At 42.8% G+C, this 22,688-nt stretch overlaps 1 protein-coding gene across 3 annotated transcripts in view; it reads right to left on the bottom strand.

Moving 5' to 3' along the window:
- The window catches only part of VPS13D (vacuolar protein sorting 13 homolog D), a 1,255,097-nt gene that overhangs the window by 727,382 nt on the left and 505,027 nt on the right, over nucleotides 1–22,688 (bottom strand). For all 3 annotated transcript variants that reach the window (XM_053690423.1, XM_053690422.1, XM_053690424.1), the window contains 2 exons: nucleotides 19,284–19,436; nucleotides 17,817–17,952 (listed from right to left, as the gene is read on the bottom strand). In XM_053690423.1, the coding sequence (XP_053546398.1) occupies nucleotides 17,817–17,952; nucleotides 19,284–19,436 (289 nt within the window). The remainder of the gene's footprint in view (nucleotides 1–17,816; nucleotides 17,953–19,283; nucleotides 19,437–22,688) is intronic.

Below are 22,688 nucleotides of genomic sequence, written 5' to 3'. Positions count from 1 at the left end.
AACAGAACTTTCCAAGATAACAGCTTAATATCAATGGAATGGAGGAGTTCAAACGGAACACCTTGAAGAACTTTAAAAACTAAGTTTAAGCTCCACGGCGGAGCAACAGTCTTAAACACAGGCTTAATCCTAGCCAAAGCCTGACAAAAAGCCTGAACGTCTGGAACATCTGCCAGACGTTTGTGTAACAGAATAGACAGAGCAGAAATCTGTCCCTTTAATGAACTAGCAGATAAACCCTTTTCTAAACCCTCTTGTAGAAAGGAAAAAATCCTAGGAATCCTAACTTTACTCCATGAGTAACTCTTGGATTCACACCAATATAAGTATTTACGCCATATTTTATGGTAAATTTTTCTGGTAACAGGTTTCCGAGCCTGTATTAAGGTATCAATAACTGACTCCGAGAAGCCACGCTTTGATAGAATCAAGCGTTCAATCTCCATGCAGTCAGCCTCAGAGAAATTAGATCTGGATGGTTGAAAGGACCCTGAATTAGAAGGTCCTGTCTCAGAGGTAGAGACCATGGTGGACAGGATGACATGCCCACTAGATCTGCATACCAGGTCCTGCGTGGCCACGCAGGTGCTATCAGAATCACCGATGCTCTCTCCTGTTTGATCTTGGCAATCAGCCGAGGAAGCAGCGGAAATGGTGGAAACACATAAGCCATGTTGAAACCCCAAGGGGCTGCTAGAGCATCTATCAGCGCCGCTCCCGGGTCCCTGGACCTGGATCCGTAGCAAGGAAGTTTGGCATTCTGTCGAGAAGCCATGAGATCCAGTTCCGGTTTGCCCCAACGATGAATTAGTTGAGCAAAGACCTCCGGATGAAGTTCCCACTCCCCCGGATGAAAAGTCTGACGACTTAGGAAGTCCGCCTCCCAGTTCTCCACGCCTGGGATATAGATCGCCGACAGGTGGCAAGAGTTGGACTCTGCCCAGCGAATTATCTTTGATACTTCCAACATCGCTAGGGAACTCCTGGTTCCCCCTTGATGGTTGATGTAAGCCACAGTCGTGATATTGTCCGACTGAAATCTGATGAACCTCAGTGTTGCCAACTGAGGCCAAGCTAGAAGAGCATTGAATATCGCTCTTAATTCCAGAATATTTATTGGGAGGAGTTTCTCCTCCTGAGTCCACGATCCCTGAGCCTTCAGGGAGTTCCAGACTGCGCCCCAACCTAGAAGGCTGGCATCTGTTGTTACAATCGTCCAATCTGGCCTGCGAAAGGTCATCCCTTTGGACAGATGGAGTCGAGAAAGCCACCAGAGAAGAGAATCCCTGGTCTCTTGATCCAGATTTATTAGAGGGGACAAATCTGAGTAATCCCCATTCCACTGACTGAGCATGCATAATTGCAGCGGTCTGAGATGCAGGCGCGCAAATGGTACTATGTCCATTGCTGCTACCATTAAGCCGATTACTTCCATGCACTGGGCTACTGACGGGTGTGGAATGGAATGAAGGGCACGGCAAGCATTTAGAAGTTTTGATAACCTGGCCTCCGTCAGGTAAATTTTCATCTCTACAGAATCTATAAGAGTCCCTAAGAAGGGAACCCTTGTGAGTGGTAATAGAGAACTCTTTTCCACGTTCACCTTCCACCCATGTGACCTCAGAAAAGCCAGAACTATCTCTGTATGAGACTTGGCAGTTTGAAAACTTGACGCTTGTATCAGAATGTCGTCTAGGTACGGAGCCACCGCTATGCCTCGCGGTCTTAGTACCGCCAGAAGTGAGCCCAGAACCTTTGTAAAGATTCTTGGGGCCGTAGCTAACCCGAAGGGAAGAGCTACAAACTGGTAATGCCTGTCTAGGAAGGCAAATCTTAGATACCGATAATGATCCTTGTGAATCGGTATGTGAAGGTAGGCATCCTTTAAGTCCACTGTGGTCATGTACTGACCCTCTTGGATCATGGGTAGGATGGTTCGAATAGTTTCCATTTTGAATGATGGAACTCTTAGGAACTTGTTTAGGATCTTTAAGTCCAAGATTGGTCTGAAGGATCCCTCTTTCTTGGGAACCACAAACAGATTTGAATAAAATCCTTGCCCTTGTTCCGACCGCGGAACTGGGTGGATCACCCCTATTAATAAGAGGTCTTGTACACAGCGTAGAAACGCCTCTTTCTTTATTTGGTTTGCTGATAACCTTGAAAGATGAAATCTCCCTTGTGGAGGAGAAGCTTTGAAGTCCAGAAGATATCCCTGAGATATGATCTCCAACGCCCAGGGATCCTGGACATCTCTTTCCCAAGCTTGGGCAAAGAGAGAAAGTCTGCCCCCCACTAGATCCGTTTCCGGACAGGGGGCCCTTACTTCATGCTGTCTTAGGGGCAGCAGCAGGTTTTCTGGCCTGCTTGCCCTTGTTCCAAGACTGGTTGCCTTTCCAACCCTGTCTGTAACGAGTAGCAGTCCCTTCCTGTTTTGGGGCGGAGGAAGTTGATGCTGCTCCTGCCTTAAAATTACGAAAGGCACGAAAATTAGACTGTTTGGCCTTTGATTTGGCCCTGTCCTGAGGAAGGGAGTGACCCTTACCTCCAGTAATGTCAGCAATAATTTCTTTCAAGCCGGGCCCGAATAAGGTTTGCCCTTTGAAAGGAATATTAAGCAATTTAGATTTAGAAGTTACATCTGCTGACCAGGATTTAAGCCATAGCGCTCTGCGCGCCTGGATGGCGAATCCGGAGTTCTTAGCCGTTAGTTTGGTTAAATGCACCACGGCATCCGAAACAAATGCATTAGCTAGCTTAAGGGCTTTAAGCTTGTTCATAATCTCATCCAATGGAGCTGTGCGAATAGCCTCTTCCAGAGACTCAAACCAGAATGCCGCCGCAGCAGTGACGGGCGCAATGCATGCAAGGGGCTTTAATATAAAACCTTGTTGAACAAACATTTTCTTAAGGTAACCTTCTAATTTTTTATCCATTGGATCTGAGAAAGCACAACTATCCTCCACCGGGATAGTGGTACGCTTGGCTAAAGTAGAAACTGCTCCCTCCACCTTAGGGACCGTCTGCCATAAGTCTCGTGTGGTGGCGTCTATTGGGAACATTTTTCTAAATATCGGAGGAGGGGAAAAACGCACACCGGGTCTATCCCACTCCTTGCTAATAATCTCTGTAAGCCTTTTAGGTATAGGAAAAACGTCAGTACACACCGGTACCGCATAGTATTTATCCAGCCTACATAATTTCTCTGGGATTGCCACCGTGTCGCAATCATTCAGAGCCGCTAACACCTCCCCTAGCAATACACGGAGGTTCTCAAGCTTAAATTTAAAATTTGAAATTTCTGAATCCGGTCTCCCCGGATCAGATCCGTCACCCACAGAATGAAGCTCTCCGTCCTCATGTTCTGCAAATTGTGACGCAGTATCGGACATGGCGCGCTCTGTCCTAAACCCAGAGCTATCACGCTTGCCTCTTAACTCAGGCAAATTAGATAATACTTCTTTCATAACATTAGCCATATCATGCAAAGTGATTTGTAAGGGCCTTGATGTACTTGGCGCCATAATCTCACGCACCTCCTGAGCGGGAGGCGAAGGTACTGACACGTGAGGAGAGTTAGACGGCATAACTTCCCCCTCGATGTCTGGTGATAATTTCTTTACCGGTAAAGACTGACTTTTATTTAAAGTAACATCAATACAATTGGTACACAAATTTCTATTGGGCTCCACATTGGCTTTTAAACATAATGAACAAGTAGATTCATCTGTATCAGACATGTTTAACAGACTAGCAATGAAGGCTAGCAAGCTTGGAAAAAAACTGTCAGTGAATTTACAAGCAATATGAAAAAACGCAGCAGCGCTTTTAAAAACACAAAAAAACTGTCACAGTTGAAATAACAATGAACTAATTCAGTTATAGCCAACAATTTTAACAATAAATGTATGAATTTAGCAGAGGATTGCACCCACTAGCAAACGGATGATTAACCCCTCAATACCCACAACCGGATAATCAATTTTAGATTTAACGTTTTTATCACAGTCAAACACACTGTCACAGGTCTGCTGTGACTGATTACCTCCCTCAAAATTGAATTTTGAAGACCCCTGAGCTCTCTGGAGACGTCCTGGATCAAGGAGGAAAAGGCAGGAAGACTGTGCTAGAATTTTATCTGCGCAACAAGGCGATAAAAAAGGCCCCTCCCACTCATATTACAACAGTGGGAGACCTGTTACAACGGTTTCTATGCAGAAATAAACGTTAGCCATGTGGAAAAAAATCATGCCCAAAAAGATTTATCACCAAAGTACCTCACAAAACGAATAACATGCCAGTAAACGTTTTAAAAACAACTTTTCCAGTGTTATGTAAAGTTATCACTAAGCCTGCTACCAGTCGCTTCTACTGCAGTTAAGGCTTATACATTTATTTCAGTATTAACAGTATTTTCTCAGTCAAATTCTAGTCCCTAGAAAATAACTCAACTGCGCATACATTTAACAGCCTGATACCAGTCGCTACTACTGCATTAAAGGCTGTACTTACATCATATGGGTAACGGCAGTGTTTCCTTAGTCAATTCCATTCCTAGAAAATATTATACTGCACATACCTCATTTGCGGAGGACCCCGCATGCTATTCCCCTTTCTGAAGTTACCCCTCCTCAGAATGCGCGAGAACAGCCAGTGGATCTTAGTTACGTCTGCTAAGATCATAGAAAACGCAGGCAGATCTTCTTCTTCTAAATACTGCCTGAGAGAAAAAACAGCACACTCCGGTGCCATTTTAAAATAACAAACTTTTGATTGAAGAATTAAGTAAAAAAACTCCTGTCTCCTCTCACAACCTCCTTTGTTGAGACTTGCAAGAGAATGACTGGATATGACATGTGAGGGGAGGAGCTATATAGCAGCTCTGCTTGGGTGATCCTCTTGCAACTTCCTGTTGGGGAGAGATATAATCCCATAAGTAATGGATGACCCGTGGACTGACTACACTTAACAAGAGAAAACAACATATAAAGCAAAATTGATCAAATTCCTTAAATGACAGTTTCAGGAATGGGAAAAAATGCCAGTGAACAAGCTTCTAGCAACCAGAAGCAATAAATAATGAGACTTAAATAATGTGGAGACAAAAATGACGCCCATATTTTTTAGCGCCAAAAAAAGACGCCCACATTATTTGGCGCCTAAATGCTTTTGGCGCCAAAAATTACGCCACATCCGGAACGCCGACACTTTTGGCGCAAAAAAACCGTAAAAAAATGACGCAACTTCCGGCGACACGTATGACGCCGGAAACAGAAAATAATTTTTTGCGCCAAAAAAGTCCGCGCCAAGAATGACGCAATAAAATGAAGCATTTTCAGCCCCCGCGAGCCCACAGGGAAAAAAGTCAAATTTTAAGGTAAGAAAAAAAGTGATTTATTCATATGCATTATCCCAAATATGAAACTGACTGTCTGCAATAAGGAACGTTGAACATCCTGAGTCAAGGCAAATAAATGTTTGAACATATATATTTAGAACTTTATATAAAAGTGCCTAACCATAGCTTAGAGTGTCACAGAAAATAAGACTTACTTACCCCAGGACACTCATCTACATGTAGTAGAAAGCCAAACCAGTACTGAAACGAGAATCAGTAGAGGTAATGGTATATATAAGAGTATATCGTCGATCTGAAAAGGGAGGTAAGAGATGAATCTCTACGACCGATAACCTATGAAATAGACCCCGTAGAAGGAGATCATTGAATTCAAATAGGCAATACTCTCCTCACATCTCTCTGACATTCACTGCACGCTGAGAGGAAAACCGGGCTCCAACCTGCTGCGGAGCGCATATCAACGTAGAATCTAGCACAAACTTACTTCACCACCTCCATAGGAGGCAAAGTTTGTAAAACTGAATTGTGGGTGTGGTGAGGGGTGTATTTATAGGCATTTTGAGGTTTGGGAAACTTTGCCCCTCCTGGTAGGAATGTATATCCCATACGTCACTAGCTCATGGACTCTTGCTAATTACATGAAAGAAATTATTCTGCTTACCCCTCATTTTATCCGACTTATCCTGAGGTAGGGCATGGCCTTTACCTCCAGTAATGTCAGAAATGATCTCCTTCAATTCAGGCCTGAATAAGGTCTTACCCTTAAAAGGAATAGCCAAAAGCTTAGATTTTGAGGACACATCAGCAGACCAAGATTTGAGCCATAACGCTCTACGCGCCAAAATGGCAAAACCTGCATTTTTTTGCTGCTAATTTAGCAATTTGAAAAGCAGCATCAGTAATAAAGGAATTAGCTAGCTTGAGAGCCTTAATTCTATCCAGAATATCATCTAATGGAGTCTCAATCTTCAGAGACTCTTCTAGAGCCTCAAACCAAAAAGATGCTGCAGTAGTTACTGGAACAATGGAAGCCGTAGGTTGTAAAAGGAAACCTTGATGAATAAATAATTTCTTTAGAAGACCCTCTAATTTTTTTATCCATAGGGTCTTTGAAAGCACAACTATCCTCAATAGGTATAGTTGTACGCTTAGCCAGAGTAGAAATAGCACCCTCCACCTTAGGGACCGTTTGCCACAAGTCCCGAATGGTGCCTGATATGGGAAACATTTTCTTAAAAGTAGGAGGAGGAGAGAACAATATACCTGGTCTATCCCATTCCTTTTTAACAATTTCCGAGATTCTTTTAGGAACCGGAAAAACATCAGTGTAAGTAGGCACCTCTAGATATTTGTCCATCTTACACAATTTCTCTGGTGGTATCACAATAGGGTCACAATCATCCATAGTCGCTAAAACCTCCCTAAGTAACAGACGTAGGTGTTCAAGCTTAAATTTAAAAGACACAACATCCGAATCTGTCTGAGGTAACATATTTCCTGGGTCTGAAAGTTTCCTGGGTCTGAAGACAGCAATTCCCTAACCCCCAACTCAGAACACTGTGAGGGTACATCGGAAATAGCTAATAAAGCATCAGAGGATTCAGTATTTACATTAATACCTGACCTACTGCGTTTACCCTGTAACACTGGTAATTTGGATAATAACTATGTGAGAGTAATTGACATAATTGCAGCCATTTCCTGCAGAGTAAAAGTATTAGACGCACTAGAAGTACTTGGCGTTGCTTGTGTGGGTGTTAAAGATTGTGACACTTGGGGAGAATTGGATGGCACATCCTGATTCTCTTCATACTGAGAATCATCCTTAGGCACACTTTCTTTACTTAAAATATGCTTCTTACATTGTAAGGCCCTTTCAGTACAAGAGCTACACAACGTAAGTGGGGATTCCACAATGGCTTCTAAACACATAGAACAATTAGTATCCTCAATGTCAGACATGTTGAACAGACTAACAATAATTTTAAAGGTTGTTAAACACTTTCAACAATTTTTTCAAAAAATGTACTGCGCCTTTAAAAAATAAAAAAGTGTACAATTTTTCCAAAACTGCTTAAAAAAGCTAAATAACGAAATCCGATTAGAAACACATGTATAATGTGCCCAAAAATTATTGCACCTAAGAGCAATAGGCAAAATTAACCTTACAGGACATTTATAGTAGAAAAAAACAATTTGTTTGACAAAATGACCCCTGCACTTCGCCACAGCTCTGCTGTGGCGCCTACCTGCCCTTAAAGTACTGGAAAAACGATTCTACCACGATCCGGTAATCAGAGCATAAGTTTAGGCCTAACCGGAGCTCATGCCTGATGCCTTCTGAGTCAGAATATACTGCGCGTCAGAGCGCGCGAAAATAGGCCCCGCCCATCAAGGACGATCAACAAACTAATCCGTAACACTGCATAGGAAGCGGTTAGGAAAAAAACACCATGTGGCCCCCCTAGAAACAGCTGTAATGCTGCAGCCCTTGTCATAAAACACAATAAAGATAACGAGCTGCCTCTCCCAGTGTACCTTACAAACACCCAATATGACAAAATGAAAAATGTTAAGGATTTAAAGTAACACCCTTTTTTTTAATAAAAAAAAAAAAAACAGGTCTACTTTAACCCCCTCTTTTAGCAAAGGATAAAATGTCAGCCATTCTGATATAACAGGTCTCCTCAGAAAAAAAGACTGAACATACCTCAATGCTTAAAGCATGCAGCTGTTCTCCACTCTGAAGATTTCTCTTACACTATCTTCAGCACTCGGTGGGAACCAACGTGGATCTTAGTTATGTCTGCTAAGATCATCAACCTCAGGGCAGAAAACTTCTTCCATATCCCCCTGAGGAAAATAGTACACACCGGTACCATTTAAAAAATAAAAAACTTCTTGATTGAAGAAACTAAAACTAACACCTCACTTTACCTCTTCCTAGTATAACACAGGCAAAGAGAATGACTGGGGGTGGAGGGGAAGGGAGGGGCTATATATACAGCTCTGCTGTGGTGCTTTGCCACTTCCTCTTAGCAGGAGGTTAATATCCCACAAGTAAGGATGAAAACATAATTTATGTAAGAACTTACCTGATAAATTCATTTCTTTCATATTGGCAAGAGTCCATGAGCTAGTGACGTATGGGATATACATTCCTACCAGGAGGGGCAAAGTTTCCCAAACCTCAAAATGCCTATAAATACACCCCTCACCACACCCACAATTCAGTTTAACGAATAGCCAAGAAGTGGGGTGATAAGAAAGGAGCGAAAGCATCAAACAAGGAATTGGAATAATTGTGCTTTATACAAAAAAATTATAACCACCACAAAAAGGGTGGGCCTCATGGACTCTTGCCAATATGAAAGAAATCAATTTATCAGGTAAGTTCTTACATAAATTATGTTTTCTTTCATGTAATTGGCAAGAGTCCATGAGCTAGTGACGTATGGGATAGCAGATACCCAAGATGTGGAACTTGCACGCAAGAGTCACTAGAGAGGGAGGGATTAAATAAAGACAGCCAATTCTGCTGAAAAAATAATCCATAACCCAAATCAAAAAGTTTTAATCTTAAAATTAAAAAAACTGAAATTATAAGCAGAAGAATCAAACTGAAACAGCTGCCTGAAGTACTTTTCTACCAAAAACTGCTTCAGAAGAAGAAAAAAAAATCAAAATGGTAGAATTTAGTAAAAGTATGCAAAGAAGACCAAGTTGCTGATTTGCAAATCTGATCAACAGAAGCTTCATTCTTAAAAGCCCAGGAAGTAGAAACTGACCTAGTAGAATGAGCCGTAATCCTTTGAGGCGGGGATTTACCCGACTCCACATAAGCATGATGAATCAAAGAAACTCTTCTAGCAGAAGAGATGGCCAAAAGGAATAAAACTTTCCAAGAAAGTAATTTAATATCCAGAGAATGCATAGGTTCAAACGGAGGAGCCTGTAAAGCCCTCAGAACCAAATTAAGACTCCAAGGAGGAGAAATTGACTTAATGACAGGCTTAATATGAACCAAAGCCTGTACAAAACAATGAATATCAGGATGATTAGCAATCTTTCTGTGAAAAAGTACCGAAAGAGCAGAGATTTGTCCTTACAAGGAACTTGCAGACAAACCTTTTTCCAAACCGTCCTGAAGAAACTGTAAAATCCTAGGAACTCTAAAAGAATGCCAAGAGAATTTATGTGAAGAACACCAAGAAATGTAAGTCTTCCAAACTCGGTAATAGATCTTTCTAGACACAGATTTACGAGCCTGTAACATAGTATTAATCACTGAATCAGAGAAACCTCTATGACTAAGTATTAAGCGTTCAATCTCCATACCTTCAAATTTAATGATTTGAGATCCTGATGGAAAAATGGGCCTTGAGATAGAAGGTCTGGCCTTAACGGAAGTGTCCAAGGTTGGCAACTGGCCATCCGAACGAGATCCGCATACCAAAACCTGTGTGGCCATGCTGGAGCCACCAGCAGTACAAACGAACGCTCCATTAGGATTTTGGAAACCACTTTTGGAAGAAGAACTAGAGGCGGAAAAATATAAGCAGGTTGATAATTCCAAGGAAGTGACAACGCGTCCACCGCTTCCGCCTGAGGATCCCTGGATCTGGACAGATACCTGGGAAGTTTCTTGTTTAGATGAGAGGCCATCAGATCTATTTCTGGAAGTCCCCAGATTTGAACAATCTGAAGAAATACCTCTGGGTGAAGAGACCATTCGCCCGGATGTAACGTCTGGCGACTGAGATAATCCGCTTCCCAATTGTCTATACCAGGGATGTGAACCGCAGAAATTAGACAGGAGCTGGATTCCGCCCATACAAGTATCCGAGATACTTCTTTCATAGCCTGAGGACTGTGAGTCCCCCCTTGATGATTGACATATGCCACGGTTGTGACATTGTCTGTCTGAAAACAAATAAACGATTCTCTCTTCAGAAGAGGCCAGAACTGAAGAGCTCTGAAAATCGCACGGAGTTCCAAAATGTTGATTGGTAATCCCGCCTCCTGAGATTCCCAAACCCCCTGCGCTGTCAGAGATCCCCATACAGCTCCCCAACCTGAAAGACTTGCATCTGTTGAGATAACAGTCCAGGTTGGACGAACAAAAGAGGCCCCTTGAATTAAACGATGGTGATCCAACCACCAAGTCAGAGAAAATCGAACATTGGGATTTAAGGATATTAATTGTGATATCTTTGTATAATCCCTGCACCATTGGTTCAGCATACAAAGCTGGAGAGGTCTCATGTGAAAACGAGCAAAAGGCATCGCGTCCGATGCAGCAGTCATGAGACCTAGAATTTCCATGCACAAAGCTACCGAAGGGAATGATAGAGACTGAAGGTTTCGACAAGCTGAAACTAATTTCAGATGTCTCTTTTCTGTTAGAGACAAAGTCATGGACACTGAATCTATTTGGAAACCCAAAAAGGTTACCCTTGTCTGAGGAATCAAGGAACTCTTTGGTAAATTGATCCTCCAACCATGTCTTTGAAGAAACAACACAAGTTGATTCGTATGAGATTCTGCAGAATGTAAAGACTGAGCAAGTACCAAGATATCGTCCAAATAAGGAAATACTGCAATACCCTGTTCTCTGATTACAGAGAGAAAGAAGGGCACCGAGAAGCTTTGAAAAGATCCTTGGAGCTGTTGCTAGGCCAAACAGAAGAGCAACAAACTGGTAATGCTTGTCTAGAAAAGAGAATCTCAGAAACTGATAGTGATCTGGATGGATAGGAATATGAAGATATGCATCCTGTAAGTCTATTGTAGACATATAATGCCCTTGCTGAACAAAAGGCAGAATAGTCCTTATAGTCACCATTTTGAATGTTGGTATCCTTACATAACGATTCAATATTTTTAGATCCAGAACTGGTCTGAAGGAATTCTCCTTCTTTGGTACAATGAACAGATTTGAGTAAAACCCCAGACCCCGTTCCAGAACTGGAACTGGCACAATTACCCCAGCCTTTAGGTCTGAAACACATTTCAGAAACGCCTGAGCCTTTACTGGGTTTACTGGAATGCGTGAGAGAAAAAATCTTCTCAAAGGCGGTCTTACCTTGAAACCTATTCTGTACCCTTGTGAAACAATGTTCTGAATCCAAAGACTTTGAATCAAATTGATCCAAACATCTTTGAAAAATCGTAACCTGCCCCCTACCAGCTGTGCTGGAATGAGGGTCGCACCTTCATGCAGATTTTGGAGCTGGTTTTGACTTTCTAAAAGGCTTGGATTTATTCCAGACTGGAGAAGGTTTCCAAACGAAAACTGTTCCTTTAGGGGAAGGGTCAGGCTTTTGTTCCTTATTCTGACGAAAGGAACGAAAACGATTAGCAGCCCTATATTTACCTTTAGATTTTTTGTCCTGAGGCAAAAAGGCTCCCTTCCCCCCAGTAACAGTTGAAATTATTGAATCTAACTGAGAACCAAATAATTTATTACCTTGGAAAGAAAGAGAAAGCAACGTTGACTTAGAAGTCATATCTGCATTCCAAGACTTAAGCCATAAAGCTCTTCTAGCTAAAATAGCTAAAGACATATACCTGACATCAATTCTAATGATATCGAAAATGGCATCACAAACAAAGTTATTAGCATGTTGAAGAAGTTTAACAATGCTATAAGCATTATGGTCTGACACTTGTTGCGCTAAAGCCTCCAATCAGAAAGTGGGAGCTGCAGCAACATCAGCCAAAGAAATAGCAGGTCTAAGAAGATTACCTGAACATAAATAAGCCTTCCTTAGAAAGGATTCAAGCTTCCAATCTAAAGGATCCTTAAAAGAAGTACTATCTGCCGTAGGAAAAGTAGTACGTTTAGCAAGAGTAGAGATAGCCCCATCAACTTTGGGGATTTTTTCCCAAAACTCTAATCTATCAGATGGCAAAGGGTACAATTTCTTAAACCTTGGAGAAGGAGTAAATGAAGTACCCAGACTATTCCATTCCCTAGAAATTACTTCTGAAATAGCATCAGGAACTGGAAAAACTTCTGGAATAACTACATGAGGTTTAAAAACTGAATTTAAACGCTTATTAGTTTTAATATCAAGAGGACTAGACTCCACCATATCTAATGCAATCAACACTTCTTTAAGTAAAGAACGAATAAACTCCATCTTAAACAAATATGAAGATTTATCAGTGTCAATATCTGAGGCAGAATCTTCTGAACAGTGACGTGCAGTGAGGTCAGAGGCAGGTGAGGCACTGGCTAGGATATGCCTTCATTCTTTAGATATCCTTTGTTGAAGAAATAGCAATGTACATGGGTGAGCCAATCACATGAGGTATCTATTGTGCAGCCACCTATCAGCAGCTACTGAGCATATTTAGATATGATTTTCATCAAAGGATATCAAGAGAATGAAGGAAAGTAGTAATAACGGGTGGGAGAGACAGGGAGAGAGAGATAGACAGAGAGACAGAGGGGGAGAGAGAGACAAAGAGACAGAGGAGAGAGAGAGAGACAAAGAGAGACAGAGGGTAGAGAGAAAGACAAAGAGACCATGGGGGAGAATGAGACACATAAGGATAGAGACAGAGGGGGTTGGAGAGACAGGGAGAGAGAGATGGATAGAGAGAGAGAGAGAGACACACACAGAAAAAGAGATAGAGAAGAGAGAGAGACACAGAGGGGGAGAGAGAAAGATACACAGAGGAGAGAGAGACAGAGGGGGAGGGAGAAAGGGAGAGACAGAGGGGGAGGGAGAAAGGGAGATACAGAGGGGGAGGGAGAGAGAGACAGAGGAGAGAGAGACAGAGGAGAGAGACAGAGGAGAGAGACAGAGGAGAGAGAGACAGAGGGGAGAGAGAGAGAGACAGAGGGGAGAGAGAGAGACAGAGGGGAGAGAGAGAGAGACAGAGGAGAGAGAGAGAGACAGAGAGGAGAGAGAGGGGGAGAGAGAGAGAGGGATAGAGAGACAGAGGGGAGAGAGAGAGACAGGGGGGGAGAGATAGAGAGAGAGAAAGACAGAGGGGGAGAGATAGAGAGACAGGGGGAGAGAGAGAGAGAGACAGGGAGAGAGAGAGAGAGAGAGAGAGAGAGAGAGAGAGAGACAGGGGGGGGAGAGAGAGAGAGAGAGAGAGAGAGAGAGAGACAGGGGGAGAGAGAGAGGGAGAGAGAGAGAGAGAGAGAGAGAGAGGGGAGAGAGGAGGACAGAGCAGTGCAGAGGGGGAGAGGGAGAAAGAGAGGGACAGAGGGGAGAGAGAGAGACAGAGGGGAGAAAGAGAGAGAGAGAAGAGAGAGACAGAGGGGAAAGAGAGACAGAGGGGGAGAGAGAGAAAAAGAGTCACAGAGGGGAGAGAGAGAGACAGACAGAGGGGAGGGAGAGAGAAAGAGGGGGAGGGAGAAAGGGAGAGAAGGAGGGGGAGGGAGAAAGGGAGAGACAGGGGGAGGGAGAGACAGGGGGAGGGAGAAAGGGAGAGACAGGGGGAGGGAGAAAGGGAGAGACAGGGGGAGGGAGAAAGAGAGAGACAGAGGGAGAGAAAGAGAGAGAGACAGATGGGAGAAAGAGACAGAGGGGGATGGAGAAAGGGAGAGACAGAAGGGAGAGAGAGAGGGGAGAGAGAGAGACAGATGGGGGAGAGAGACAGAGGGGGATGGAGAAAGGGAGAGACAGAAGGGAGAGAGAGAGAGGGGAGAGAGAGAGAGAGAGAGGGGGAGAGAGAGAGAGAGAGAGAGGGGGGGGGGGGAGAGAGAGAGAGAGAGAGACAGAGGGGGAGGGATAAAGAGACAGAGGGGGAGAGAGAGACAGAGGAGAGAGAGAGGGGAGAGAGAGAGACAGATGGGAGAGAGAGAGAGAGACAGAGGGGGATGGAGAAAGGGAGAGACAGAAGGGAGAGAGAGAGGGGGAGAGAGAGACAGAGGGGGATGGAGAAAGGGAGAGACAGAAGGGAGAGAGAGAGAGAGAGAGAGAGAGGAGAGAGAGAGACAGAGGAGGAGTGATAGAGAGACAGAGGGGGAGAGAGAGATGCGGTGAGAGAGAGAGAGAGAGACAGAGGGGGAGGGATAGAGAGACAGAGGGGAAGGGATAGAGAGACAGAGGGGAGAGAGAGAGAAGAGAGAGGTAGAGGGAGAAAGAGAGACACAGAGGGGAGAGAGAGACAGACAGACAGACAGAGGGGGAGAGAGAGAGAGACAGAGGGGAGAGAGAGAAGAGAGGGGGAGAGAGAGAGAGACAGAGGGGAGAGAGAGAAGAGAGAGGGGAGAGAGAGACAGAGGGGGAGAGAGAGACAGAGGGGGAGAGAGAGACAGAGGGGGAGAGAGAGAAAGAGAGAGACAGAGGGGAGAGAGAGAAGAGAGAGACTGTGGGGAGAGAGAGACAGAGGGGAGAGAGACAGAGGGGGAGAGAGAGAAAGAGAGACACAGAGGGGAGAGAGAGACAGACAGAGGGGAGAGAGACAGAGGGGGAGGGAGAAAGGGAGAGACAGAGGGGGAGGGAGAAAGGGAGAGACAGAGGGGTAGGGAGAAAGGGAGAGACAGAGGAGGAGGGAGAAAGGGAGAGACAGAGGGGAGAGAGAGAGACAGAGGGGAGAGAGATAGACAGAGGGGAGAGAGAGAGACAGAGGGGAGAGAGAGAGACAGAGGGGAGAGAGAGAGACATGGGGGAGAGAGAGAGACATGGGGGAGAGAGAGAGACATAGGGGAGAGAGAGAGACAGAGGGGAGAGAGACAGAGGGGGAGAGAGAGAGAGAGAGACAGAGGGGAGAGAGAGGGGGGAGAGAAAGAGAGACAGAGGGGGGAGAGAGAGAGAGACAGAGGGGAGAGAGAGAGAGAGACAGAGGGGAGAGAGAGAGAGGGGGGAGAGAGAGAGAGGGGAGAGAGAGAGACAGACAGAGGGGAGAGAGAGAGAGACAGAGGGGAGAGAGAGAGACAGAGGGGAGAGAAACATACAGGGGGAGACATAGGGGAGGGGGGGAGAGACATAGGGGAGGGGGGAGAGACACAGGGGAGGGGGGGAGAGACACAGGGGAGGGGGGTGGGAGGGAGACCCAGGGGAGGGGGGGTGGAGGGGGGGTGGGGGGGAGACCCAGGGGAGGGGGGGTGGGGGGGAGACCCAGGGGAGGGGGGATGGGGGGGAGACACAGGGGAGGAGGGGTGGGGGAGACACAGGGGATGAAATGGAGGTTCTGAAGTCAGCAGTGGTGTACCATTACCAAGCAAATTGAGCAGTGCACATACCTTTAATCTGCAGCTCTGCTAGACATGGTGACACTGTCTGACTGAGCACTTCACACTATGGCACCGGGCAACTGCATTACACACACACAGGCAGCTTCTTTCCCTCTCAGCAGGAAATGACAGTGTGAAATCAGAGTGCTGTCCCAGGTTACCAAGGCAATGCTCTGATTTAAAACTGTCATGTACCAGTGGGGGGGGCGCGGGGGTCGAGGGGGGGCCGCGGGGGTCGAGGGGGGGCCGCGGGGGGGCTGCGGGGGGGTGAGGGGGGCCCGCGGGGGGGGAGGGGGGGTCGCAAGAAAAAAAAAAAAAGTTGAAAAAAAAAAGTTGAGAAAATACAGTACAGTACCATAGTGTAACTTACTCTCTCTAGATTGTCATTGTAGACCTGTAGGCTGCCTGGCTCACAAACAGGGCAATAAAATACTTTACTTACCGTTATCCAGGGCAGGTCCATCTCACTGATCTCAGCACTGTCAGGCTCAGCACTCAGCTCTTCTGTCTTCTCCGGTCTCTTCTCTCTTCTTGTCCTTGATTCCCGCCAGTCCTACTGGAGCAAGCCTCCAATAGCAGTGAGCTCTGAGCCTCTGACACCCACGTCACACTCAGGCAGCTGCTTAGAGAGCAGCCTCTAATAGGATCTGTATGGGCTGCAAAGAGACTTAAGTGCCACTGGGTGGCGCAGTCTCTAGCAGCACTTAGACATGGAGCAGTGAGCTGAGCTCTGACATCACACTCCGGCAGCTGCTTAGAGAGCAGCCTCTATAGGATACGGTATGGGCTGCAGACAGAGACTTAAGTGCCACTGGGTGGCACATTCTCTAGCTGGCGGGTGGCAGGCGGCAGAGGTGGGGGGGGGAGGGGGGTACCTTGGTTACCTAAAAAATTTTTATATATAAAAATAAAAAATATATATATTTTTTATTTTTAACATTATAAATAAAGTGAGTGTAATTACACACATAGGACAGGGGAGGCGCTGCCTCCCCTGCCTCCTATGACAGCACGTCACTGCTTCTGAACCAGATAGATCCTCATCAGAAATAGATAAGAATGATATCATAAGAATGATGGCGGTCATTTAAAAATTCATCTGAAATATGAGAAGTTTTAAAAGACCTCTTACGTTTACTAGAAGGAGGAATAACAGACAGAGCTTTCCGAATAGAATTAGAAACAAATTCTTTTACATTAACAGGCACATCCTGAACATTAGATGTTGAAGGAACAACAACAGGTAATGGACTATTACTAATGGAAATATTATCTGCGTTTGATAGTTTATCATGACAACTAACACAAACTACAGCCGGAGGAACAGTTACCAAAAGTTTACAACAAATGCACTTAGCTTTGGTAGAACCGACATCAGGCAGGGTCTTTCCAGAAGTAGATTCTGATCCAGGGTCAGGTAGTGACATCTTGCAATATGTAATAGAAAAAACAACATATAAAGCAAAATTATCAAATTCCTTAAATGGCAGTTTCAGGAATGGGAAAAAATGCAAAACAAAACAAGCCTCTAGAAACCAGAAGCAACTAAAAAGTGAGACTGAAATAATGTGAAAAAAACTGGCGCCAAGTATGACGCCCACATTTTTGGCGCCAAGTATAACGCCCACATATTTTGGCGCCAAGAATGACGCCCATATTTTTTGCCGCCAAAAAACGTCCGCAACACACATACGTCAAAAATGACGCAATCAAGTGAAAAGGTTTGTAAAACTGAATTGTGGGTGTGGTGAGGGGTGTATTTATAGGCATTTTAAGGTTTAGGAAACTTTGCCCCTCCTGGTAGGAATGTATATCCCATACGTCACTAGCTCATGGACTCTTGCCAATTACATGAAAGAAATCCGTGGACTCGTCATATCTTTGTAAAAGAAAAATCTACTGATTTTGTGAAATTCAGAGTAAGTGTTATTGCATTGTCTTTTTTATTATGCACTTGTTAATTATGCAATTATACTGTATTTAGTGGTCCTTCAAATATATATGAGCCTACCTAGTAAATTGGAAAGTTGTTTAAAGTTACATATCCTATCTGAATCATGAACGTTAATTCTGACTAGACTGTTCCTTTAAAGCAATCACAAAAATTAAAGTTCAAATAAATATGCAATTAAAGCTCTAAGCTTTACATGAATTACACATTTAAAGTAATCATAAAGCTTTAATTTTAACATTAATTACAAATGTACATAAATTAATTTTACCGAAGAACAACACGTATCAACAAATAGTGCTTACTGAAGATGAAGAGTTGTTTTTGTCAGGGGCTGCATAGCGAAAAAAGATTCCAACTTTATCCACAGATACTGGGCTAATTTGTTCCCAACCACTGATGCGCACTTGCAGCTGATGTATCCTCAAATCATGAGTATGTCTGCAAAATCAAAGCAATTCACTTAAACCAATTTGAAATATACATTTTAAAGAATTGTATTTTCTTTATAAAAAGTATTCCTAGGGAAACCTAATACGAATCAAGTGATTGACAAATGTTAAATACATACTTTGTGACTTCAGTTGTATTTTCAGCTATTTTTGATTCAAGTAAAACTTAAATTCTTGTTTAAACAAATATATAAAAATGAAATGTATGTATAAATGATTAACAAATTACTCCTACTGCTTTAAGTTAGAGATATTAAACAGTATGCGATTGTAATATAAGATGCTTGATTATGTTTAGTTAAAAAATGTTAGCAATATATTTTAATTATTTATTTTTGTCCACTTTAAGGAAATTTAACTGGAAAATTGTTTTTTATTTAAAGGACCAGTAAATATGGTAGCTTTGCATAATCAACAAATGCATGATAAAAAGACAATGCAATAGAACTTAGTCTGAACTTCAAATGAGTAGTAGATTTTTTTCTGACAAATTTCAGTTATGTCTATTTCCACCCTCCTGTATCATGTGACAGCCATCAGCCAATCACAAATGCATATACGTATATTCTGTGTATTCTAGCACATGCTCAGTCGGAGCTGGTAACTCAAAAGCTGTAAATATAAAAAAACTGTGTGTTTTCACCTCTTAGCCAATAGCCGTGTGGAAAATCTGGCTTGGCACCGTATTACCCGCACAGCTATTTGCTAAGAGGTGGAAACGTCACCTCTTAGCAAAACAGCGTTCTGCCATGGGCTGCCTGAGCAGCTCACTGCAGCGAACGCTTAAAACAAATAAAGGAGCTTTCAGCATGAAGTATTTTATACTTCATAACTGAAAGTCCCCTTTATTTGTTCCAATGGTAAATCCTAGTGTTTCACAAACACTAGAATTGACAATCACTTTAAGTTTTAACAGTATCTCACTATTCTGCTGCAAACAATTAGAAACAGATATAAAACAGGCAGTAAAATATGCTAATACAAACAATCTTATGTGGGTTTCCACACAGCCGGTTTACACAAACTCTATTTTATTGCCTGGTTTATATCATCTTTCCCAAACTGTTTTTAGCAGAAGACAGAGATAAATAGAAAACTAGTTCAAACATGGCGGCACCCATTGCGCTATAGAATCTAGAGTACTTTATATTAACTAAACCTTTTGCACTTATATTGTCAATATTTAAACAACTAATATAATGATATAAATACATCTACATATTGTTCTAAGGCTAATCTTTCATTTGAATACTTTGTTATGTCTAGCGAGTATTCACTGTTTATTATCCCTTCAGCTACATTGTAATAATAATTAGTTACCGGTGTCTTAGTTTCTCCCTGGTTTCAAATTCAAAAGGTATTTCCTGTCCTGGGAGAACTTCGTGCCACTGGCTCACATTGTGTGTATCGTCAAGGAAGTTTTTGTCTCCTTCTGGAACAACCTCAGGGCTCCCACTATGAGACAATGCAGCCCTGCAGCAAAAAACAAGGTTCATTAAACACACCAATTGCTTTGTACAGCATAGTCAATGCAGGTTTATACATAACCTATAACATTTTAATTAAAAAGAAATGAAGAAAAAACTTTAGCAAGTTCTCCAAAAGTAAAATGAATTTGGAAAAGACAGCATTTAACACGTTAATTTAAAGGGACATGAAACCCAATTTTTTTCTTTCATGATTCAGATAGAGAATACAATTTTAAATAACGTTCCAATTTACTTCTGTTATCTAATGTGCTTCATTCTCTTGGTATCATTTGTTCAAAAAAATATTTAGCTAATTTTGGGTGCTTGGAGGCTGGAGCTATCTGCTGATTGGTGGCTGAACTTGTATGCCCATTTTCATCGGCTTGCAAATATGTTCAGCTAGCTCCCAGGAGTGCATTGCTTCTTCTTCTTCAATAAAAGATACCAAGAGAATGAGGAAAATTTGTTAACAGAAGTAAATTGGAAAGTTGTTTAAAAATGTATAATCTATCTGAAATATGAAAGAAAAATTTTGTGTTTCGTGTCCATTTAAATCTAAAAGGGATAGGAAAGTCAAAATTAAACAGAGGTTTCCTGTTCCTTTTAATTTTGATCGATTCTTTCAAAATGTATTAGTGTGAAACAAGCTGTTTTATTGTCATACGGCTAGATTTAGAGTTTTGTCAGTAACGACCCGCGTAGCTAACGCTGCCTTTTTTTCCCCCGCACCTTTTAAACAACGCTGGTATTTAGAGTTCTCTGAAGGGCTGCGTTAGGCTCCAAAAAGGGAGCGTAGAGCATAATTTACCGCCACTTCAACTCTAAATACCAGCGTTGCTAATCTTAGCTATTAAATAAATTAATCCTATTTAAAGCTAAATACTTACCTGTAAAATAAACCCTAATATAGCTACAATATAACAAATAATTATATTGTAGCTATTTTAGCATTTATATTTATATTACAGGCAACTTTGTATTTATTTTAACTAGGTACAATAGCTATTAAATAGTTATTTACTATTTAATAGCTACCTAGTTAAAATAATTACAAAATTACCTGTAAAATAAATCCTAACCTAAGTTACAATTAAACCTAACACTACACTATCAATAAATTAATTAAATAAACTACCTACAATTACCTACAATTAAATCAACTAAACTAAATTACAAAAAAAACAAACACTAAATTTCAAAAAATAAAAAAAGATTACAAGAATTTTAAACTAATTACACCTACTCTAAGCCCCCTAAAAAAATAACAAAGCCCCCAAAATAAAAAAAATGCTCTACCTTATTCTAAAATAAAAAGTTAACAGCTGTTTTACCTTACCAGCCCTTAAAAGGGCCTTTTGCGGGGCATGCCCCAAAGTAAACAGCTCTTTTGCATTTAAAAAAAACATACAATACCCCCCCCCAACATTACAACCCACCACCCACATACCCCTAATCTAACCCAAACCCCCCTTAAAAAACCTAACACTAAGCCCCTGAAGATCTCCCTACCTTATCTTCACCACGCCGGGTATCACCGATCCGTCCAGAAGAGGGTCCGAAGTCTTCATCCTATCCGGCAAGAAGAGGTCCAGAAGAGGGTCCGAAGTTTTCATCCTATCCGGCAAGAAGAAGACATCCAGACCGGTAGACATGTTCATCCAGGCGGCGTCTTCTATCTTCATCCATCCGGCGTGGAGCGGGACCATCTTGAAGCAGCCGACGCGGATCCATCCTCTTCTTCCGGCGACTCCCGACGAATGAAGGTTCCTTTAAGGGACATCATCCAAGATGGCGTCCCTCGAATTCCGATTGGCTGATAGGATTCTATCAGCCAATCGGAATTAAGGTAGGAAAAATCTGATTGGCTGATTGAATCAGCCAATCAGATTCAAGTTCAATCCGATTGGCTGATCCAGACCCTCTTCTGGACCTCTTCTTGCCGGATAGGATGAAGACTTCGGACCCTCTTCTGGATGGATCGGTGATACCCGGCGTGGTGAAGATAAGGTAGGGAGATCTTCAGGGGCTTAGTGTTAGGTTTTTTGAGGGGGGTTTGGGTTAGATTAAGGGTATGTGGGTGGTGGGTTGTAATGTTGGGGGGTATTGTATGTTTTTTTTAAATGCAAAAGAGATGTTTACTTTGGGGCATGCCCCGCAAAAGGCCCTTTTAAGGGCTGGTAAGGTAAAAACATAATTTATGCTTACCTGATAAATTCCTTTCTTCTGTTGTGTGATCAGTCCACGGGTCATCATTACTTCTGGGATATAACTCCTCCCCAACAGGAAATGCAAGAGGATTCACCCAGCAGAGCTGCATATAGCTCCTCCCCTCTACGTCAGTCCCAGTCATTCGACCAAGAATCAACGAGAAAGGAGTAACCAAGGGTGAAGTGGTGACTGGAGTATAATTTAAAAGATATTTACCTGCCTTAAAACAGGGCGGGCCGTGGACTGATCACACAACAGAAGAAAGGAATTTATCAGGTAAGCATAAATTATGTTTTCTTCTGTTATGTGTGATCAGTCCACGGGTCATCATTACTTCTGGGATACCAATACCAAAGCAAAAGTACACGGATGACGGGAGGGATAAGCAGGCTCATTATACAGAAGGAACCACTGCCTGAAGAACCTTTCTCCCAAAAATAGCCTCCGAAGAAGCAAAAGTATCAAATTTGTAAAATTTGGAAAAAGTATGAAGCGAAGACCAAGTTGCAGCCTTGCAAATCTGTTCAACAGAGGCCTCATTCTTAAAAGCCCAAGTGGAAGCCACAGCTCTAGTGGAGTGAGCTGTAATTCTTTCAGGAGGCTGCTGTCCAGCAGTCTCATAGGCTAAGCGTATTATGCTACGAAGCCAAAAAGAGAGAGAGGTAGCGGAAGCTTTTTGACCTCTCCTCTGTCCAGAATAAACGACAAACAGGGAAGAAGTTTGGCGAAAATCTTTAGTTGCCTGCAAGTAGAACTTGAGGGCACGAACTACATCTAGATTGTGTAGAAGACGTTCCTTCTTTGAAGAAGGATTTGGACACAAGGATGGAACAACAATCTCTTGATTGATATTCCTGTTAGTGACTACCTTAGGTAAGAACCCAGGTTTAGTACGCAGAACAACCTTGTCTGAGTGAAAAATCAGATAAGGAGAATCACAATGTAAGGCTGATAACTCAGAGACTCTTCGAGCCGAGGAAATAGCCATTAAAAACAGAACTTTCCAAGATAACAATTTTATATCAATGGAATGAAGGGGTTCAAACGT

This window comes from Bombina bombina, chromosome 8, assembly GCF_027579735.1.
Source record: "Bombina bombina isolate aBomBom1 chromosome 8, aBomBom1.pri, whole genome shotgun sequence".
NCBI lineage: Eukaryota > Metazoa > Chordata > Amphibia > Anura > Bombinatoridae > Bombina > Bombina bombina.
The sequence above is the reverse complement of the archived record's forward strand: the minus strand, read 5'-3'. Positions and strand labels throughout refer to the sequence as shown.